This window comes from Canis lupus, chromosome 3 (genome assembly GCF_048164855.1).
Source record: "Canis lupus baileyi chromosome 3, mCanLup2.hap1, whole genome shotgun sequence".
NCBI lineage: Eukaryota > Metazoa > Chordata > Mammalia > Carnivora > Canidae > Canis > Canis lupus.
Window position 1 is genome coordinate 34,834,955 of NC_132840.1, and position 18,035 is coordinate 34,852,989.

At 41.5% G+C, this 18,035-nt stretch overlaps 1 protein-coding gene across 3 annotated transcripts in view; it reads right to left on the reverse strand.

Annotated features, from left to right (window-relative positions):
* Window positions 1-18,035, reverse strand: part of USP24 (ubiquitin specific peptidase 24) — a 136,824-nt gene that overhangs the window by 50,254 nt on the left and 68,535 nt on the right. For all 3 annotated transcript variants that reach the window (XM_072820379.1, XM_072820378.1, XM_072820380.1), the window contains exons 25-36: window positions 17,150-17,216; window positions 16,937-17,047; window positions 15,978-16,076; window positions 15,706-15,879; window positions 10,850-10,935; window positions 10,610-10,703; window positions 9,057-9,212; window positions 5,822-5,919; window positions 2,892-2,987; window positions 2,554-2,782; window positions 1,692-1,851; window positions 676-831 (exon numbers count right to left, since the gene is read on the reverse strand). In XM_072820379.1, the coding sequence (XP_072676480.1) occupies window positions 676-831; window positions 1,692-1,851; window positions 2,554-2,782; window positions 2,892-2,987; window positions 5,822-5,919; window positions 9,057-9,212; window positions 10,610-10,703; window positions 10,850-10,935; window positions 15,706-15,879; window positions 15,978-16,076; window positions 16,937-17,047; window positions 17,150-17,216 (1,526 nt within the window). The remainder of the gene's footprint in view (window positions 1-675; window positions 832-1,691; window positions 1,852-2,553; window positions 2,783-2,891; window positions 2,988-5,821; window positions 5,920-9,056; window positions 9,213-10,609; window positions 10,704-10,849; window positions 10,936-15,705; window positions 15,880-15,977; window positions 16,077-16,936; window positions 17,048-17,149; window positions 17,217-18,035) is intronic.

Sequence of the window (18,035 nt, forward strand, 5' to 3'; positions counted from 1 at the left end):
CTCCTGCATGATACGGGCCAGCTAAGTGGTTCAGCTATAGACACGTCAAGCCTGAGGAGTCTACCTGAGAACCAAGTGGAGGTGTCAGGGCTGTGGTCCAGGCTGTGGTTCCACATTCAGACAATGTGTGCATTCTGACACCAGAGGATATTTTGGGCTGTGATGGTGGATGAGATCACGGGGAGAAGGGGCATACACAGAGAAAAGACAGTGATGAGGGGCCAGGCCCTGGGGTGTTTTAGTATTAAAGTGTATTAATAACAGCCCCAGTTTGCCAAAGCCCACAAATGAAGATACAAGGGCAGGTCTGAAGTTTTTTAACTTTGAATGCTAAAGTCATCATCAGTTTAGGGACTGATACATAATTCTAATTCTATAGTTTATGACCTATAAATCTGGGCTGTCTTAATTCCCCAACTAGACAGTAAGCTCCTGGAGGGCAGATGTACTGCCCATTTAACACCTACTGTGGAGCCCTCTATACAGAAGGTGCTCAATAAATACTTGTTCAGAATTTAACCACTCTATTCTTACCTATTCCACCTGCCAGCTTTCCCCCCCTTTTCATTTCATTTCTGTCAGCATGACCTTCTCTACGAAGGAATGTACATAGTTCCCAACAGAAACCTGGCTTTTCCCTAAAAGAGATGAATGGCAAACAAACCTCCTGCATACCTAGTTGCTGGCTCCGTAGCTGCAGGCATGTAACAAGAAGAGACAGAGCTTCCCCGGCAATCAGCGAGTCTTTGGTGGACACAGATTGTTGTCGCACACAGATGCCCGCGTGCAGGGCTGCTGGGTCCCCTTCACTCCCAGAGCTGCAATTGCTTCCTGGGAACAGGAAAGCAGATGGTTACTGTGGACCCCAAAGGACCCTCATGGTATTAGAACATCCTTTCAATGTGCTCCAGAAGCCTCAAGTGAAATTAAACTGTGCCAAAAGACATTCTGGTCTAAGAAATGAGAGATACTTAATTACTTTATTTGACCCCGACTGCTCTAAAAACAGTGTATTTGCAGGCACTCAACATGTGCTTTTGAGGCAAAGCTCAGTTGAAGTGACGGAAGTGAGAACAGTGCAGTCTGGGAGGCCTGAAAGAGTCTTCCCAAGATACTAGAAATGTTCCTCATCCTGATCTAGATGGGTCATCCATATGTAAAAAATCTTTAAAAGCCTGTACATTTAACATTTCTGCACTTCTCTGTATGAACGTCCTAAGATTTAAAACCTTTTTATACAGAGATATATATATATATACACACACACACATAAATTGAAGAGGGAAAACAAATGAAGCAGAGAAATGAAGCTATTTATAAAAGCCTTATAGAAAGTAACTGGCCAAACAAAAAAAAAAATAACTTTTCCAGGTAGGAATTCTAGATGAATTTTTATAACAATCACAATTATCAATTGGTCACATGGCACTTTTACAACACTCGGTAAGCTAAAAACTCTGCTGATTTGGTTTCCCCACTTCCTCTGTGCTTATCAACACTTTTCAAAGTATTATATATGTACAATAACATTCACAAGTCTTAAGGGCACAGCTTGATGGGTTTCTACTCATGCTCAAAAGCAAGAGAAAAGCCTTTATCCTTTTTGTGACTCCAAACAGCCAAGCAGAGATAACTCTTACAACTTATTCCTTGCCCAGTGATTTAATTAGTTTATCCTTTTAAATCAGTACCTGAACTGCTGAGTCTGTTTCGAATTCCAGCAGGAAACAGAGAATTACTTTCTTTAATTGGTTGGCTACTCCCAACGAGGTCGAGCCGTCCTGCAGCTGCAGCCCAGGACAACCTCATGAAACAAGCCACAGTAGATGTGAAGTCACTTACTTCCATTGTCTAAACAAGTGTGGAAAGAATGTTATGAGACAAGGAAGCACTTGAACACATTCCCTCTACTGACTTCCATAACCTCCTTTACTGGTCTCAGTTTTGTGAGACTTTTTCTCCTCCTCGATTGTCGAGGACAGCCTTTTCTACTATGCTTCTATACGGTTCAGCAACTATGAGTAACTCTGCTAACCTGTAGCACAGAGACTGATCTCCATGCTCAGGCATTAGGATACCTGTCACTGGTCCAGTTTTTACCATTTCTCCTTTTCCACACACTCTACTCTGGGCTGCATGAATGACCCCCTGGCCTTCCCTATAGGCTCTGTTCTCTCTGGATTTGCTCATCTGTACTCTTGCTGGAATAACTCTCCATGCTTCTCTATCTGGAATCTGATCTACCTTTAAAGCCTAGCGCAAATGCTACCTCCTATGTAAAATCATCAATGACAGCCACAGGTGAAGGCAATTATTTTGCTTCCTCTGAAGGCTTATGAATGTTCTGCCCTTGTAGCTGTCCTATAACCCTTCATATTTCCCATCCTGAATTATAGTTATTTGTATACTGGTGGTCTCTTTCTTGCTCACTCACTGTAGATTCCTGGAAGGCTACATTCACATCAATAACTGTTAAGTCTGCACAGCCCCTCCCTGTACTGGTGTCTTCAAACAGGAGGGACTTCACATTTCCTGACTATACAAGTCACTTACTTGTATTGCAACACGTGCAGCAGGGATGATTTCCTCGACTCTAATAGAAGACCTGTCAGACACGGACAACTGTCGGTAGGATGACTTTTCTGGGGTACCACATAAGGACATCTGCCTGCTTGTTTGCCGGCTGACATTTCGGAATGGGCGAGAAGAAAGTGCTTCTATGCCATCTTTGGTGAGGTCTTCATCTAGTAATGTGGGCATTGTTTGCCCAACAAGTAAAAATCTTCAAAGAAAACAAAAAGCTAGACTTACCTGAGGTCGTATCATACTATTCAAAATGACAGGATTTGGGAAGAAAATGTACTGTCTGTGAGATTAATACATTTACATACCTTGCAAGTTGTAGACAGATAGAGTAAACTCCTTGCCTTGTCTCATAGTCTACTTCTGATGGGATGGAATCCCTCTGCATGACATTTACAACCAAACTTAAAAGAAAAGAAAAAGGCAGGATATTAAATAGAGACTTTTATTTCTTTCATAGAAAATTTTCTCTAAGTAATGTAATTGCTTATGTAAATGTTATCAATTACTTAACATTTCTACAAGAGCCTTACATACACATGAACCATACATATTTCTACCACAATTACTTCCTATGATTATCTGTAACTCCTAGTCCATTTAGAATTAGATTCCTTGCTTAGCCAAAAGGTAGAATGTTTGGATAGTCCTCCTCACTTAACTGGTGTGTGTTCACTGATTCACCAGTTTTATTACTAGAAGAACCATCGATTAAAAAACATATCTGGAATTGGTATATTCAGTAAAGCTTGTTTTCACATCCACTATAATCTCTCTCATTATGAAAGCTTCCTAAGTGTTCCTTTTCCCACTCCTGACTTTCCAAAAATCTATCCTTAAAAAAAGATTAATTGGAATGATCCTTTTAAAATATAAGTCAGATCATAGCACTCCTCATCTGTACAAAATCCTCCAATGGTTTCCTACTTCCTACAGAGAAAAAAAAGGCAAGACTCTCCACAGTAACCTGTGAACTATAAGACCCATAACCTGACATCTGGTATGTCTGTAACCTCATGTCACCCTACTCTGCCTCCTTCCTGCTACCCCAACCACATGGGCATGCTGGTCTCTGAAGGCACCAGTTCTGTCTCACATAAGGCACACACTGGCTGCTCCTCTGGATGGCTTTCCCCCAAGGACCCCAAGTCTCCCTCACCTCTTTCAGGTTTTTGTAAGATGTCACCCTATCAGTGAAACTTTTCCTGATCACCCTACTGAAAATCACAACCCTGTCCATCCCCTTTCCTGTCTTATTTTTCCCTACAGTTTTTTTTTTTTTTTTTTTTTTAATTTATGAGAGAGAGAGAGAGAGAGAGGTGGGGGGCAGAGGGAGAAGCAGGCTCCATGCAGGGAGCCTGACGTGGGACTCAATCCCAGGTCTCCAGGATCAGACCCTGGGCTGAAGGCGGCGATAAACTGCTGAGCCACCGAGGCTGCTGCCCCTTTTCTCTATAGTTCTCATCACCTCCTGACATACGCTTTTACCTTTACTTCTTTACTGCTTGTCTCCCCCTCTAGACAGTATGCTTCACAAGGATGTGGAGCTCTGTCGAATCTGTTCTCTGCGCTCAGAACAGTGCCTGGCATGCGGATTAACTGACTCATAAAACTAAGCTAGCAGTAGAATGCCTTTATTTCAGAGCTCTGTAACTGCAAGTCAATAATGGCCTTCACTGAGAACACCTCTGTGATGCTGAAAACGAAATCAAGCCCCATGCGGTAGGCCTTCCACATGCTTGGGGGCGGGGGGGGGGGGGGGAGACGGGGAGGGTCTTTCAGCCCACTCTCTTTATCTCTTCAAGGTCTTGGGCGAGCCTCTTCCCCCTAAAGCCTCCCATAGGAATCCCTACAACTGCCCTCTAGTCCTCACTCTTTCCTTGCTCAAGGAAATGGGAGAGAAGGCCTGCTTCTTTCCAGGGCAGGAGAACACGGCCCCTCGGATTATCCCTTTTCCTTTGATCTTTCTTCTTTTAGTCAGCCTGCAAAGACAACGTAGGCTTCCCTAAAGGTAAAAGCAAACAGAAAAAGCGATCTTTCCCCTCGGCTGTTATCCCCTGCCAGTCACTGTCACCCCTGCTCTGCTTCCGCCACATCTCTGATGCTGCTCGGTGCTCCCCTCCACAGCATCACGGCCAAACCATGCACTTCACGTGCCTCAACCACATTCATCTGTCTTGACATTACGTGTCTTCCGCCCCCTTCTATGCCTATTTCCCACACTGACTGAATGTTCACCATTCACTCCCTCTCTCAGGTTACGAAACACAAGGTCATTTATAAGTTTCTTTCCCTCCTTCCTTATTTCTAGTTATAAAGACTTGCCTATGTTACCTTATAAATATCGTTTACCACTGCCCGACATCTACAACCATCACTCTTCTCCCTGGGCCTCTGCATGGCTCTCCCTACCTCCTATCTCTCCCACTTCTATTTATTATCTCTACTGCAGCCACAGTAATTGTTTCAGGCAATTCCTGGCTTTGAAGCCTCCTGTTTTCCTATGGCGTAGAAGTTAATGTTGAAATTCCTCAAGGTGACCCTTTTGTACATAATTCTCCATCCTTTCCTCTAGCCTTCCCAGACAGGCCACACACAATGGTGCTTTTACCCATCCTACTGCCTCTGGCTTAGTGTGCCCTTTCCCCACAAGTCCTGTAGGGGATTACTGGTCTTTTCTCAATTCCCAGCTTAAATGTCACCTTCTGCAGAGCACCTCCTAATCTTGTTACCACGAAAATTTCACCATTTAAGCACCATCTTCCATGACTCCGCCCACCTCCCATCCAAAGCACTTTTTATTAGCCTGTTTTGATACTTATAATAACTCTTCATTATTCTTTGTTAAACCATGAGGCTCTAAAGGGCAGGAATGAGATCTAAGTTATCTCTGCATCCCTAGCACTAATAAGGCCTCACTACATGTCTTACCAGGAATAAAATTTGGCTAGTGTCAAACTGATACCAGGAATCAACAGAAATAGATCTGCTTCTCTCTTCTTCTCAAGAATCTCCTCAACAACCAGAAGGAAGATGGGCTTCTGCCAGTTTTCCAAATAACCAAAAGTTGTAAAATGAATTTAAGTGTTCCACAGATTGAAACATCATTCCCTCTTCTTGTAACTCTCATGATGCTTCACATAATACTTTGTAAGAATAACCAAGGCCTGGCAGGAGAAATGAACCACAATAACTATATCCATTCTCTCCAATTCATGTGACACAGTGAAACTCTAACCTCAATCCTCCTGCTTTGAGGAAGTTCTCGCAGAAGGATTTTGCACAGTTTCTTGCCATGTCATCATCAGCTGTGGGCATGAGTTTGGAGCTTAGAACCTTGAAAACAGATAAGCACAATCAGCTCAACATTTTCAGCAGAAATGACTCCTTCACTAAGTAAAACAACCCAATAACTCAAGTCTGAGTCTCATTAATTGCTGCATACCGTCTCCCTCCCCCACCCCCAAAAGGAGGAGGAGGCTGATATTTCACAACTGAAGCAATCATGTTTTCCAAGCTCTATTTAGTTAGCAAGAAAAATCTGTTTTGTTGAAGAAATGTGGTGTGTTCTTTTCATGAAATCGGCAACGGTGGATGCCTTAAGAGCAGATAACATTATATGATTTGCTAGACATGTTTTTGAAAAAGATGAAGTTTCATAAAATAGCCCATTCGTTAAAAATGCTAAATGAGCTCTCTAATAACGACTCTGAAACTCCTATTTATTGAGCACATACAATATAGTAGGCATAAGAGGAGGTTCTTACATGCATTCTCTCTTAATTTCACCATGCATGGTGTGTATTTTACTTTACAGGTAAAGACCGAGACCCAAAAGGCCAAGTGACCTCAAACCTGCATGTGCCTTCCTCCTAAATCCTTCCCCTTTTATGGCACTGACATACGTACCTAAAGGAAAGCTTAACTGAAAATTCTGGTATGACAGATAATCATTTCAAATAAATAACCAAACTACAGTATAAGACTTAGTAATCAACTGCTTATTTGGTTAGGATTTAAAAATTAAAAAAAAAAAAAAAAAGAATCCACTGCTTCAGTCTCCTCAAGGTTTTAAAAGTAGATACATTCGGGACGCTTGGGTGGCTCAGTGGTTGAGCGTCTGCCTTTGGCTCAGGGCATGATCCCAGGACTCTGGGATCAAGTCCCACATCACGCTTCCTGCATGAAGCCTGCTTCTCCCTCTGCCTATGTCTCTCTCTCTCTCTCTCCCTCTCTCATGAATAAGTAAATAAATCTTAAAAAATAAAATAAAATAAAATAAAATAAAATAAAATAAAATAAAATAAAATAAATAAAATAAAATGAAATAAGTAGATACATTCAAGATCCTTTTCCATTCTAGAAAATCTGTTTCTAGGAATCCATGGGTTTTATGTGCATACATTTTTAGTGTGAGATTTCTTTTGTACATGTTTTCTTCCTAAAGTGCTCTTTGGGAAATATGTTTGTCAGCCTTAGATTATGAGCACTGCATGGGAGAAAGGCACCCCTCTGCTTTTCTAACCCTTCCTGTGAGTTGACAGCCTCTTACATGTATTCCCCATGCTTAATGGACAGCAATTTAGTGAAGATGGAAGATTTCTTCAACAGAACAGGTATTTGGAATAACTACTTTGAAGCTTCCTAGTAGGCAAACCTAAGTTGAAGCCTAAAATGCAAAGAAATTAGCCTTTCAGGGGTCAGTTAAATTAAGTGCTTTTTTAAAAAAAGATTTATTTATTTGAGAGAAAGAGAGAGATCACGAGTGGGAGGGGCAGAGGGATAGAGAATCTCAAGCTGACTCCACACTGAGTATAGAGCCAGATGTGAGGCTTGATCTCATGACCCTGACATCACAACCTGAAGAGTCGGGACACTGAACCACCCAGGCACCCCAAAATAAGTGCTTTGGAAAGTGTTAAGTTTTCCTAATGCTTTGTGCTGTCTAAAGCAAAAAAAAAAAAAAGAAAATCTCTCAAAGGAATTTCTAGTTGTTCAAAAGTACTGAAATTGTGTTAGAGGTACTTTACTACCATTGTCTTTTCTCTGGCTCTAAAATAATGCAATCTAGGTAGTTGATGACAACCCAGACCCACTGTTGGACCATTCTGTTTTTCTAGGTGCTCTCAAGTGTGTGTGTTAAGGTTTATACTTTTTAACTTTTTAAAGACAATCCTTCGAAGGCAAATGACAAATCTCACAGGTACTGTAAAATTTATAAGGTTAAATGGCCAAAAGTTTCCCGGTCATTTCTGCCTTGGAATATTGGAATACTTTTAAATGTCCACATTAAATAAAGACATGCCTTATTTTAAAAACATTTGCTCAATATTTTCTCCTTTTGAACCCAACACATTTTTTCACAAGAATGCTTATTTTAAGGCTACACAGCTTGAACACACAAGTACCAAGTGATGCAGACAAATGAATAAATATAATTACATACTCCAAATGAGACTACCCAGATGAAATAAAACTTGGGGCAAAGCAAAATCATTCAGGGCTTTATTTTCTCCAGACCTAAAATAGCAAGAGGGTGTGACTCCTCACCCTCCAAGGGTGCTCTACCTGCTTACCCTCCCCTACTGTCTTGTTGCTACTTTGCTTTCAGGACTCAGAGTATGCAGCCTCCCTTCTGTCTTACTCAAGATTTTGGAGCAAATATCTTGTCTTTTCAATTCTTATCCTTTAACTACCACAGTAACTTGCAGGCATTAAACAGTTAGTAAATGTATACTGAAGTAAACCTATTAGTTTAAAGCTACTTTTTGGAAAGAAGGTAATAAAACTATTCTTTTGCTTAAATTCTCCAACTAGTTTTTTTTTTTTTTTTAAGATTTATTTATTTATTCATGAGAGACACACAGAGAGAGAGGCAGAGACGCAGAGAGAGGGAGAAGCAGGCTCCCTGTGGAAAGCTCGATACAGGACTCGATCCCGGATCTGGGGATCATGCCCTGAGCTAAAGGCACTCAACCACTGAGCCACCCAGGTGTCCCCTTCAAATAGGTTTTAAACTTTTTTTTAAACCTTGAAATAATAGAGTTAATGTATTTCCTAACAAACTCCTCATAGTTTCATTTATAATAACAAATTACAATAGTTTTTTTTTTTAAAGTTAGGACACATTTAATAACAAGAAGGCTGAGGATAACAGCTTTATTGGGAGGGACTCACTAAACTTCCAGAGGAAGATATTGGCCTATCTTACACTACATAAGGCTTCCTCATTATTTATTTACATGCTGCTTTGCAAGTGTAACAGTGTGCATAGGTATAAAATGAAAAAAACGAGCCTTTTCTAAGACCAAAAAAACAATAAAATGTTTCTGTTTATATTGTTTTTTATTTTTTGAAAACTAATGTTTCAGAGATCATCTAATAAAAATACTTATCTCTGACATCTAAAAGCACGAATGTGCAAACAAAAACAAATCTCTCCAGATGAAATGAAAAGAAATGAGGCTTCTTACTTCTAAGTTGTAGAGCACTCTGAAGGTGGACATTCCTGGAGCAAAGGATCGAAACAGACTTTCCAAGATTGAGCTGGCGCTTGGCTGATGCTGCTGCTTGGAGGACAGGGATGGAGACTTTGAGGATTGAGAGCTCGTGTCAGACAGTAACGTTTTCTAAGGTTTTCAAGAATGAAAACAAAGGATGTATGTGTTAGAAGCACACATATGAAACAAATCTCAGTGTACACTCTAATGTTCTTTTCCTCTTTAATATAATCCACCAAGAGAATTTCCTACAAATGAAACTTAAGGACACATCGCTTGGTAATTATTAACAAAACACTGAATTCCATCACACACACAGCATCCCAACCCTACAGGAATGCAAACACGTCTGAGAGTGTCTTCTTGGTAACACTAGCAAGGTTGTCTTGATTTGTTTCTGTGTTTAAAAGTCTAAAACGCTAAATACTGATAATTAAATTATAAGCTTGTGGAAGTGAAAGTTTTGAAAATGTTTTTAGCTAGTAATAATAATATGTTTTGTAATTACACTAGTTTTCTTCTCCCTGCAATAATTTAGCCATGTATTACAAGACTATGGGATGACATAAACTTCAACTGCTAAAACATAAATTTGTACCTTATTATTTTTTTAATTTAAATTCAATTAGCTAACATATAGTACCATCATCAGTTTTAGATATAGTGTTCAATAATTTATTAGCTGCGTATAACACCCAGTGCTGGTTACATCATGTGCCCTCCTTAATGTTATCACCAAATTATCCCATCCCCCGACCCACCTCGTGCCTTAGTTCTAACAACTCTGTTCTACATGAATTATTCTGAGAACATAGCTAAACAGTATTATAGATAGAATGTAATTTCATTTTTTTATTATTTTACTTATTTATTCACGAGAGACACACAGAGAGAGAGAGAGAGAGAGGCTGAGACACAGGCAGAGGGAGAAGCAGGCTCCATGCAAGGAGCCCGACGTGGGACTCGATCCTGGGTCCCCAGGATCACACCCTGGGCTGCAGGCGGTGCTAAACCGCTGCGCCACCGGGGCTGCCCTAGAATGTGATTTTAATATATAAAATTCTTGAGAAACAACATTCTAGAAATTAAAATGAATTTATCAACTGTGGAAAAACAGTAAATGAGAATATAACTATGCAAGCAAATCAAACGCAGGCAATGATCACATTCTGAGAGGCACTGTGGCAGAAGAAAAGTTTCTCCGCTGAATCAGGGCGAGAGTCTGATCCTGGACGAGACACTTCATCTCTCTGGGTTTCAGTATCTTAATACAGAACAAGGAGAACATGGACATCTATGATATTAAACGCTTCCGATTCTAAATCTGATGTCATTATTGACTTTAGGTCTTTTAAAAGGCAACATGAACTTCTGATTTCCGTTTACAGCAAATGTATTTTTCTAAAGCAGAACAATTATGGGAAAGATGGATCATATCTCCTGAAATTGATTTCAGGTTTTAGTTTTACTGAATCATGACACTGAAATTTCCATGTCACTTAAGTAATTATCCAAGATACTCATACCTTTCTTCCTAAGGAATCAAGTTGATCCAGGGCTTCCTGAATGGCTGGGTCAGTGGGTATCAAGAGCAGAAGCTTTCGTACTCGTAGAGTTATCCTGAAATTTGTCAAATACAAATTTTTTCATGTGACCCAGTTTTAGTAACAAAGTCATTTGTTCTTGACAAATGTAAAGTAAAAATGTACTTGGTTCCCTAACCGTAATAACTTTCTCTTTCAAGCTTCAGAAACATTTATATTTACCTTGGCTCCTCCAGATTGGCAAGCTGGTAGAGCATGTCGAACACATTACATACAAGTGCCATTACAACACCAGGGAGGGATTTCTCCTGAGAGAAAACAAAACATAAATACAAACTGACAAAAGAATTTTCTCCTTTTCTAACCAAACATGCCAACAATAAAATCACTAGTTCTGAAAGGCTGGCCACTACAAAGCTTGAGGGGAGCAGCATGCTCCCCTGCACTAAAAAGCAATACCTGGGAACACAGATTGGTGGGACTACTACCTCCCAGCATCCCTGTTACCTGGGCTCTCTCCTATCCACCTGCTGGTGAGGGGCAAAGGTGCCAAAAGCAGGCAGTGGAAGAAAGGTAAAATGATGGGCAGGTCTAATTAACAGAATGGAGAGCAGACACCATTAAAGGCTGATCACAACTTGTCAGGAGCAAACAAGGCAATGACAGATTTAAAAGCAAAATTAAAGCAGTATATATGTATATATACACACACACAACAGGTAGGAGAGACTTAGATATGATTAAAATACTATTTTCTGGTTATAAAGAAAAGAAACTAGATGTCACTATAGAATGCCATTATACGAGGGAACATTTTAAATAAATCCAGGATAAATATGAGACAATTTGAAAATGTTAAGCTTAAAGGTGCTATGTATACTGCATACTGCAGACATTGCAGATTTGCTTCCAGACCAGAGAGATAGCAAATACTATGAGTCAAATGAATTTTTTGGTTTCTCAGTGTGTATAAGTTCATAATATAGTCTATTAAATGTACAGTAGTATTAGGTCTAAAAACCAATGTATGTGTCTTAGTTAAAAAAGGACTTTATTGCTAAAAAATGCTAATCAGCATCTGAGCTTTCAGTGAGTCGTAAGCTTTCTGCCTGGGAAGGAGCTTGCCTTGCTGGAGATGGCTGCCAACAGATGAGGATGCCAGTGGTTGTAAAGGCTAGTTGTTGCTGCAGCAATTCCTTAAAATACGGCCACATTGAAGTTGGCTGCATTGATTGACTCTTCCTTTCATGAACCATTTCTCTGTAGCATGTGATGCTGTTTGACAGCATTTTGCCCACAGGAGAACTTTCAAAATTGAGTGAATTCCTTCAGAGCCTGCTGTAGCTTTATCAACTAAGTTTATGTGATATTCTAAATCCTTTGTTGTCATTTCAACCATATTCACAGCATCTTTACTGGGAGTAGATTCCAACTCAAGAAACCACCTTCTTGGGGTGCCTGGGTGGCTCAGTCAGTTAAGTGGCTGCCCTTGGCTCAGGACATGATCCTGGGGTCCTGGGATCAAGCCCTCCATCTGGCTTCCTGCTCAGCAGGGAGTCTGCTTCTCCCTCTGGCTACTGCTCCCCCTGCTTGTGCATGTGTACACTGTCAAATAAATAAAATCATAAAAAAAAATGTAAAGAAAAGAAACCACCTTCTCTGCTCATCTATAAGAAGCAACTCCTCACTTGTTCAAGTTTTATCCTGAGATGATAACCCCACAGTCCCACCCTTCAGGCTCCATTTCTAGTTCTCTTCCTCTTTCTACCCCATTGGCAGTTACTTCCTCCCCTAAAGTCTTGAACCCCTCAAAGGTGCTGATGATGGATGGAAATCAACTTCTTCTAAATTTCCTGTTCATGTTGCTATCCTGAACTCTTCCCATGAGTCATGATATGTTCTTAATGACATCTAGAATGATGAATCCTTTCCAGAAGGTTTTCAATTTACTTTGCCCAGATCCATCAGAGGAATCACTATCTATAGCACTTAAGGCATTAGGAAATGTATTTCTTCAATAGTTAGATTTGAAAATTGAAATGACTCCTTGATCCATGGGCTGCAGAACAGATGCTATGCTGGCAGGCATGAAAACAACTTTCATCTCCTTGTACGTCTCCATCAGAGATCCTGGGTGACCAGGTGCATTGTTAATGAGCAGTAGTATTTTGAAAAGAATCTTTTTTCCTGAGCAGTTCTCAAGAGTGGGTGTAAACACTATGCTGTAAGCAGATATGTTGTCATCCAAATATGTTGTTCAATTTATGTAGCACAAGCAGAGTAAATTAAGCATAATTCTTAAGGGTCCCAGAATTTTCAGACTGAAAAAGAAGCATGGGCTTCAACTTAGAGCCACCAGTTGCACTCTCTTCTAACAAGAGAGTCAGCCTATCCTTTAAAACTCTGAAGCTAGGTGTTGACTTCTCTGTAGCTATGAAGTCCTAGATGGCATCCTCTTCCAATAGAAGACTGTTCCTTCTACACCAAAAATCTGTTGTTTAGTGCAGCCACCTTCATTATTGATTTGAGCCAAAGCTTCTGGATAACCTGCTGTAGCTTCTACACCAACGCTTGCTGTTTCACCTTGTGATTATGGAGATAGCTTCTTCCCTAAACCTCAGGAACCCACTTCTGCTAGCTTCAAGCTTTTCTTCTGTAGCTTCTTCACCTCAGTCAAGCCTTCACAGAATGGAGAAGAGCAAGGCATTGCTCTAGCTCAGGCTCTGGTTTAAGGGAATGTTGTGGCTGTGGCTGGTTTGACCTATCCAGACCACTCACCCTTTCTCTATGTCAGCCCTATTGCTGGCATGGAGAAGGGTTTTACTTTCTTATCATTTGTGTGTTCACTGCAGTAGCATTCTTAATTTCCTTCAAGAACTTTTCCTTTGCTTTCACAACTTGGCTAAGCGTTTGGTACAAGCAGCCTAGCATTCAGCCTATCTCAGCTTTTGACATGCCTTCCTCACTATGCTTAATCATTTCTAGTTTTTGATTTAAAGTGAAATGTACAACTCTTCCTTTCACTTGAACACTCAAAGGGTTATTGATTGGCCTACTTTCAATGCTGTGGTGTCTCAAGGAATGGGAGGCCTGAAGAGAGGGAGAGAGATAGGGGAACAGCTGGTTGTGGAGCAGTCAAAACACATGCAACACTTACTAAGTTTGCCATCTTATTTGGGCGCACTTTGTGATGTCCCAAAATAATTATAAGAGTAACATCACAGGTTACTGACCGAAGATCATTATGACAATACAATAATGAGAAAATTTAATAAAATATTGCAAGAATTATCAAATTGTGACACAGAGACACAAGATCAGCAAATGCTGTTGGAAAACTGGCACCAGTGGACTTGTTTGGTACAGAGTTGCCACAAACCTTCAGTTTGTAAAAACACACAACCTGCAAGTGCAATGGGTGAAGGCATGCTTGTGCATTGCTTCTGTTGTTGATTAGCTGTCATAATACTATTCTGAGTGGAATCTTCCTTAAATTCTTATTGTTTTTTTTTTTTTTAATTTTTATTTATTTATGATAGTCACAGAGAGAGAGAGAGAGAGAGGCAAAGACACAGGCAGAGGGAGAAGCAGGCTCCATGCACCGGAAGCCCGATGTGGGATTCGATCCCGGGTCTCCAGGATTGCGCCCTGGGCCAAAGGCAGGGGCCAAACCGCTGCGCTACCCAGGGATCCCAATTCTTATTGTTATATAAGTATAGTCATTTAAAAAGAAATAACACGCTAATACAAACCCATTTTTGAGACCTATAGCAAGGTTATGCTAAATTTAAAAAGCACAGTACACAAAGATGTCATACTTGGGATTAAATCAACATATACAAACAACAAAAAATCCTCGTAAGTTATTTGAATACCTTTACACGAGGTCTGGTGTGATCTTTCTAGACTGTTAAGAGCTAAGAAGCAGAACCAGTCCCATGAGTTCTGTACCTCTGGTGCCAAGCTCCATCCTGACACAGGGAGGGTACAAAGTAAACGGGCTGATTCATGAAATGACTCAACAAATACTGACAAGTAAGCCGCAAAGGGAAGTAAGAAGCAAAGGGATGGGGTTAAAATTTTAAATAGGATGGCCAAAGAAGGCTCATTGAGAAGGCAACATTTAAGTGAGAGCTGAAGAATGTGAGAGGGAACTGCCTGGATACTAGGGAAGAAGAACATTCCAGACACAGGGAAAGGCAAGTGCACAGACCTCACTGAGTCTGAGGACCAACACAGAGGCCAGTGTAGCCAGAGCAGTGGAAGCCAGGGAGGGTCCCAGGCAGGGACATCAGGGAAATTCCACGAGGGCCCATGCAGTCAGCCCTCTAGGGCCCAGTGGACTCTGGCTCCTACTCTGAGTGAGATGAAGGCCCAGGAGTGTTTGAGCTGGGGGAGAAGGGGCACAATGTGGCTGCTGTTTAAAAAGATCACAGGATGGGACTCATGGTTGGTTCAGGCTTCTATCTTCAGCTCTGGGCCTGGTCCAGGAGTCCTGGTATAGAGTCCCACATTGGGCTTCCCTTGAGGAGCCTGCTTCTTTCTCAGGCTATGTGTCTCTGCCTCTCTCTGTGTGTTTCTCATGAATAAATAAAATCTTTAAAAAAATAAAATAAAAAATAAAAAAATAAAAAGATCCCAGGCTGCTGGGCACCAGACAGAGACTGAACTGGTCTAAGGACACAGCCGTGGGGGCAGGCAGGCACTGCTCAAATACTCCACATGTGAGGCATGACAGCTGCCTGGACTGGTGTGGAAGGCATGGAGGCAGACCAGAGTAGCTAGATTCTAGACCTATTTTAAAGGCAGAGTCAAAGATGTGCCAGACTCGCTTGGCTTTCCCCCTTGCTTTCTGGCTCCTCCCCCACCCCTCCTCTTCACCCTCGATCCCTATACAAAGGGGCTCCCTGGCTTGATCCTTTGAGCTCTCCTCTGTCTACGCTTATTCCTGTGTGAGGAACCTCATCAATCAGGACTTGTCTAGAGGAAATGACCCAGTCACCCAAGTCTATATGTGCCAAAGGCACGAGCATGAAGCTTACTCAGTTCTGACTTATCATTGGACTATCGCCCCATACCTGTTCCATGGCGTAAGAGGAGCTGAAGACCCCACTGCTGCTGCTGCTGGAGCTGGTTGAGGAATCCGCGGAGCTCCCGGAAGGGGTCCCACTGCCTGAAGTCTTCACTGTGAGGATCTGTTCATCGGAAAAGCCCAGCTGGTGGAGGAGCTTTTGATCTTTATTCACCGTCAGCTGCAAAAAGTGGTTTCTTAATGACCAGGGGAGGTGGGGAGGAGGACAAAGGTTCGGATGTCTGGCGGAAAGGCCACAGATGGTTGGCTTAAACCTACCAGACTATCGTTGGTAAATATCTGTATGTTGTCCACAGGTGAGCACAACTGCTTGGCTATCTTCCACCGCACACTTCCTATGGTCTCATTACTGTGAGCCTGCATGATAAAATGAGACACTGCTGTGAGGATGAACTGGGTACCAGGTGCTATTCCACAAGCCAGGAACGCAGCAGAAAACCTACATAAAAGATTCTGGGAGGCTCCCCTTCTGCAGTAATTATACATCTGCTTTCCCACCCTGTCCTCGCCATCTTGCATGAATCAGACCTTAAGTCCTGCTGTGGAGCCTCCACTCTCTCCTGTTCTCTCTGTGCTCCATCACACCAGCTACCCTGCCTGTCACTGAACAAGCCATACAAGTCCCACAGCAGGGCCTCTGTCCCTGCTGCTCCCTTTGCTTGGAATGTGCTTCCCCAGAAATGGCCTCTTGTCACTTCATTCCATCTTTGTTCAAATGTCACCACCTGGGCAGCCCAGGTAGCTCAGCGGTTTAGCACCGTCTTCAGCCCAGGGCCTAATCCTGGAGACCCGGGATCAAGTCCGACATCAGGCTCCCTGCATGGAGCCTGCTTCTGTCTCTGCCTCTTTTTCTCTCTTTCTCTCATAAATAAATAAATAAAATCTTTAAAAAACAAAAAACAAATGTCACCACCTCAGAGAGAACTTCCCTGCCCATCTTTTTATATTTCACACATACACATCACTCTCTACTAAATTATTCAGCTTTATTCTTACTTATTCTTCATAACACCCTTTGCCACCTGATGTTATATTACATGCTTACTTATGAGACTGCTTATACCCCATCAGTTGCTTTTCGCTGCATGTCTTTTGTCTAAATTTGTGGACCAAACAGCCTGTAGAATAGTTGCTCATGCAGCTATCCCAACTCACAGTGCTCTTGTGAAAGTAACAAGAAGATATGAGAATGGCTCCAGGGCTTAACGTAAACCTACCTCTACAGTGAAGGTATCTTTGGTAGATTCATACGTAACATTGAGAGTTAAAAGATGTCCATGAAATGAGGCGCCGTGAGGTAGAATAGTTCGTGGAACAGAGTAAAAATCCTTGAAAAAAATACACATCAAACAAGTCAGGTGCACAGCATCACTGTTAGACTTCACACAATGCACAATGATGACAAAGTGGCTTTAAAAAGAGAGGCTTACCTCGATAGTGATCACATAGCGTTCTGCCAGAAGCAAAAGTCTCTCGATTATTACAAGTTTAGTGGATCTACGGATTCAAAAAAAATTTTTTTGAACGTATTTGAAATGAATTGCTCGATTCCAATCTGCTTCATCAGAACCACAGAGTCAGCACTCACTGGTCAAAGGCTGACATTCGCAAAGACTCAACTATCCCCGTACCCAAGGGAGAGACGAGAGACGGCTGGACCAGCTTACAGCCATGGCAGCTGACACCCATGGAGTCAGGAAGGACAAGCCAGCCCCTGCATCTCCGCGTTCCCTCTCCTGTTCTGCCCTCTCTTTTTATACAGCTATTCCATATATAGGGGACCTGGGCCTCCAGGTCCATCATTCCACCAAGAATGAACTATCAGTAAGCCTGAGTCTCATCATCTTACAATGAAAATATGCCACATAATTCAGTAAACACATGGACTCTCAGAAAATTCTGAACTGCCTAAAAATCAGAAGACAAATGCAAACCAGTAAGCAGACCACCAATAACATCTGCTGTTTTAATGAGCCAGGGAATGAGGAGGAAGCAAAGGACAAACAATTGTTTATTTGGTTTAAATGAACATTCTGTATAGGTAAAACATAAAAGGGTAAGAATTTATTATCCCACCAATTTTCAAAGCGCTTAAGAAATCACCATACATCAGGAGACAACCATCTCTAGGACAGGCAACATATGGCAAGGAAGTGTGTAGCTCTAGCACATCTGAAAATGAGACCTGAGGTCCCTTTTGGTCTTAGGGAATATTACTTATTATCTGAATTCATAGGACTCTGACATCCAGCAGCTTATATATTCACAGCTTCATATTTTATAAAAGAGAACATTACACGTGTTAACATCAAGAGA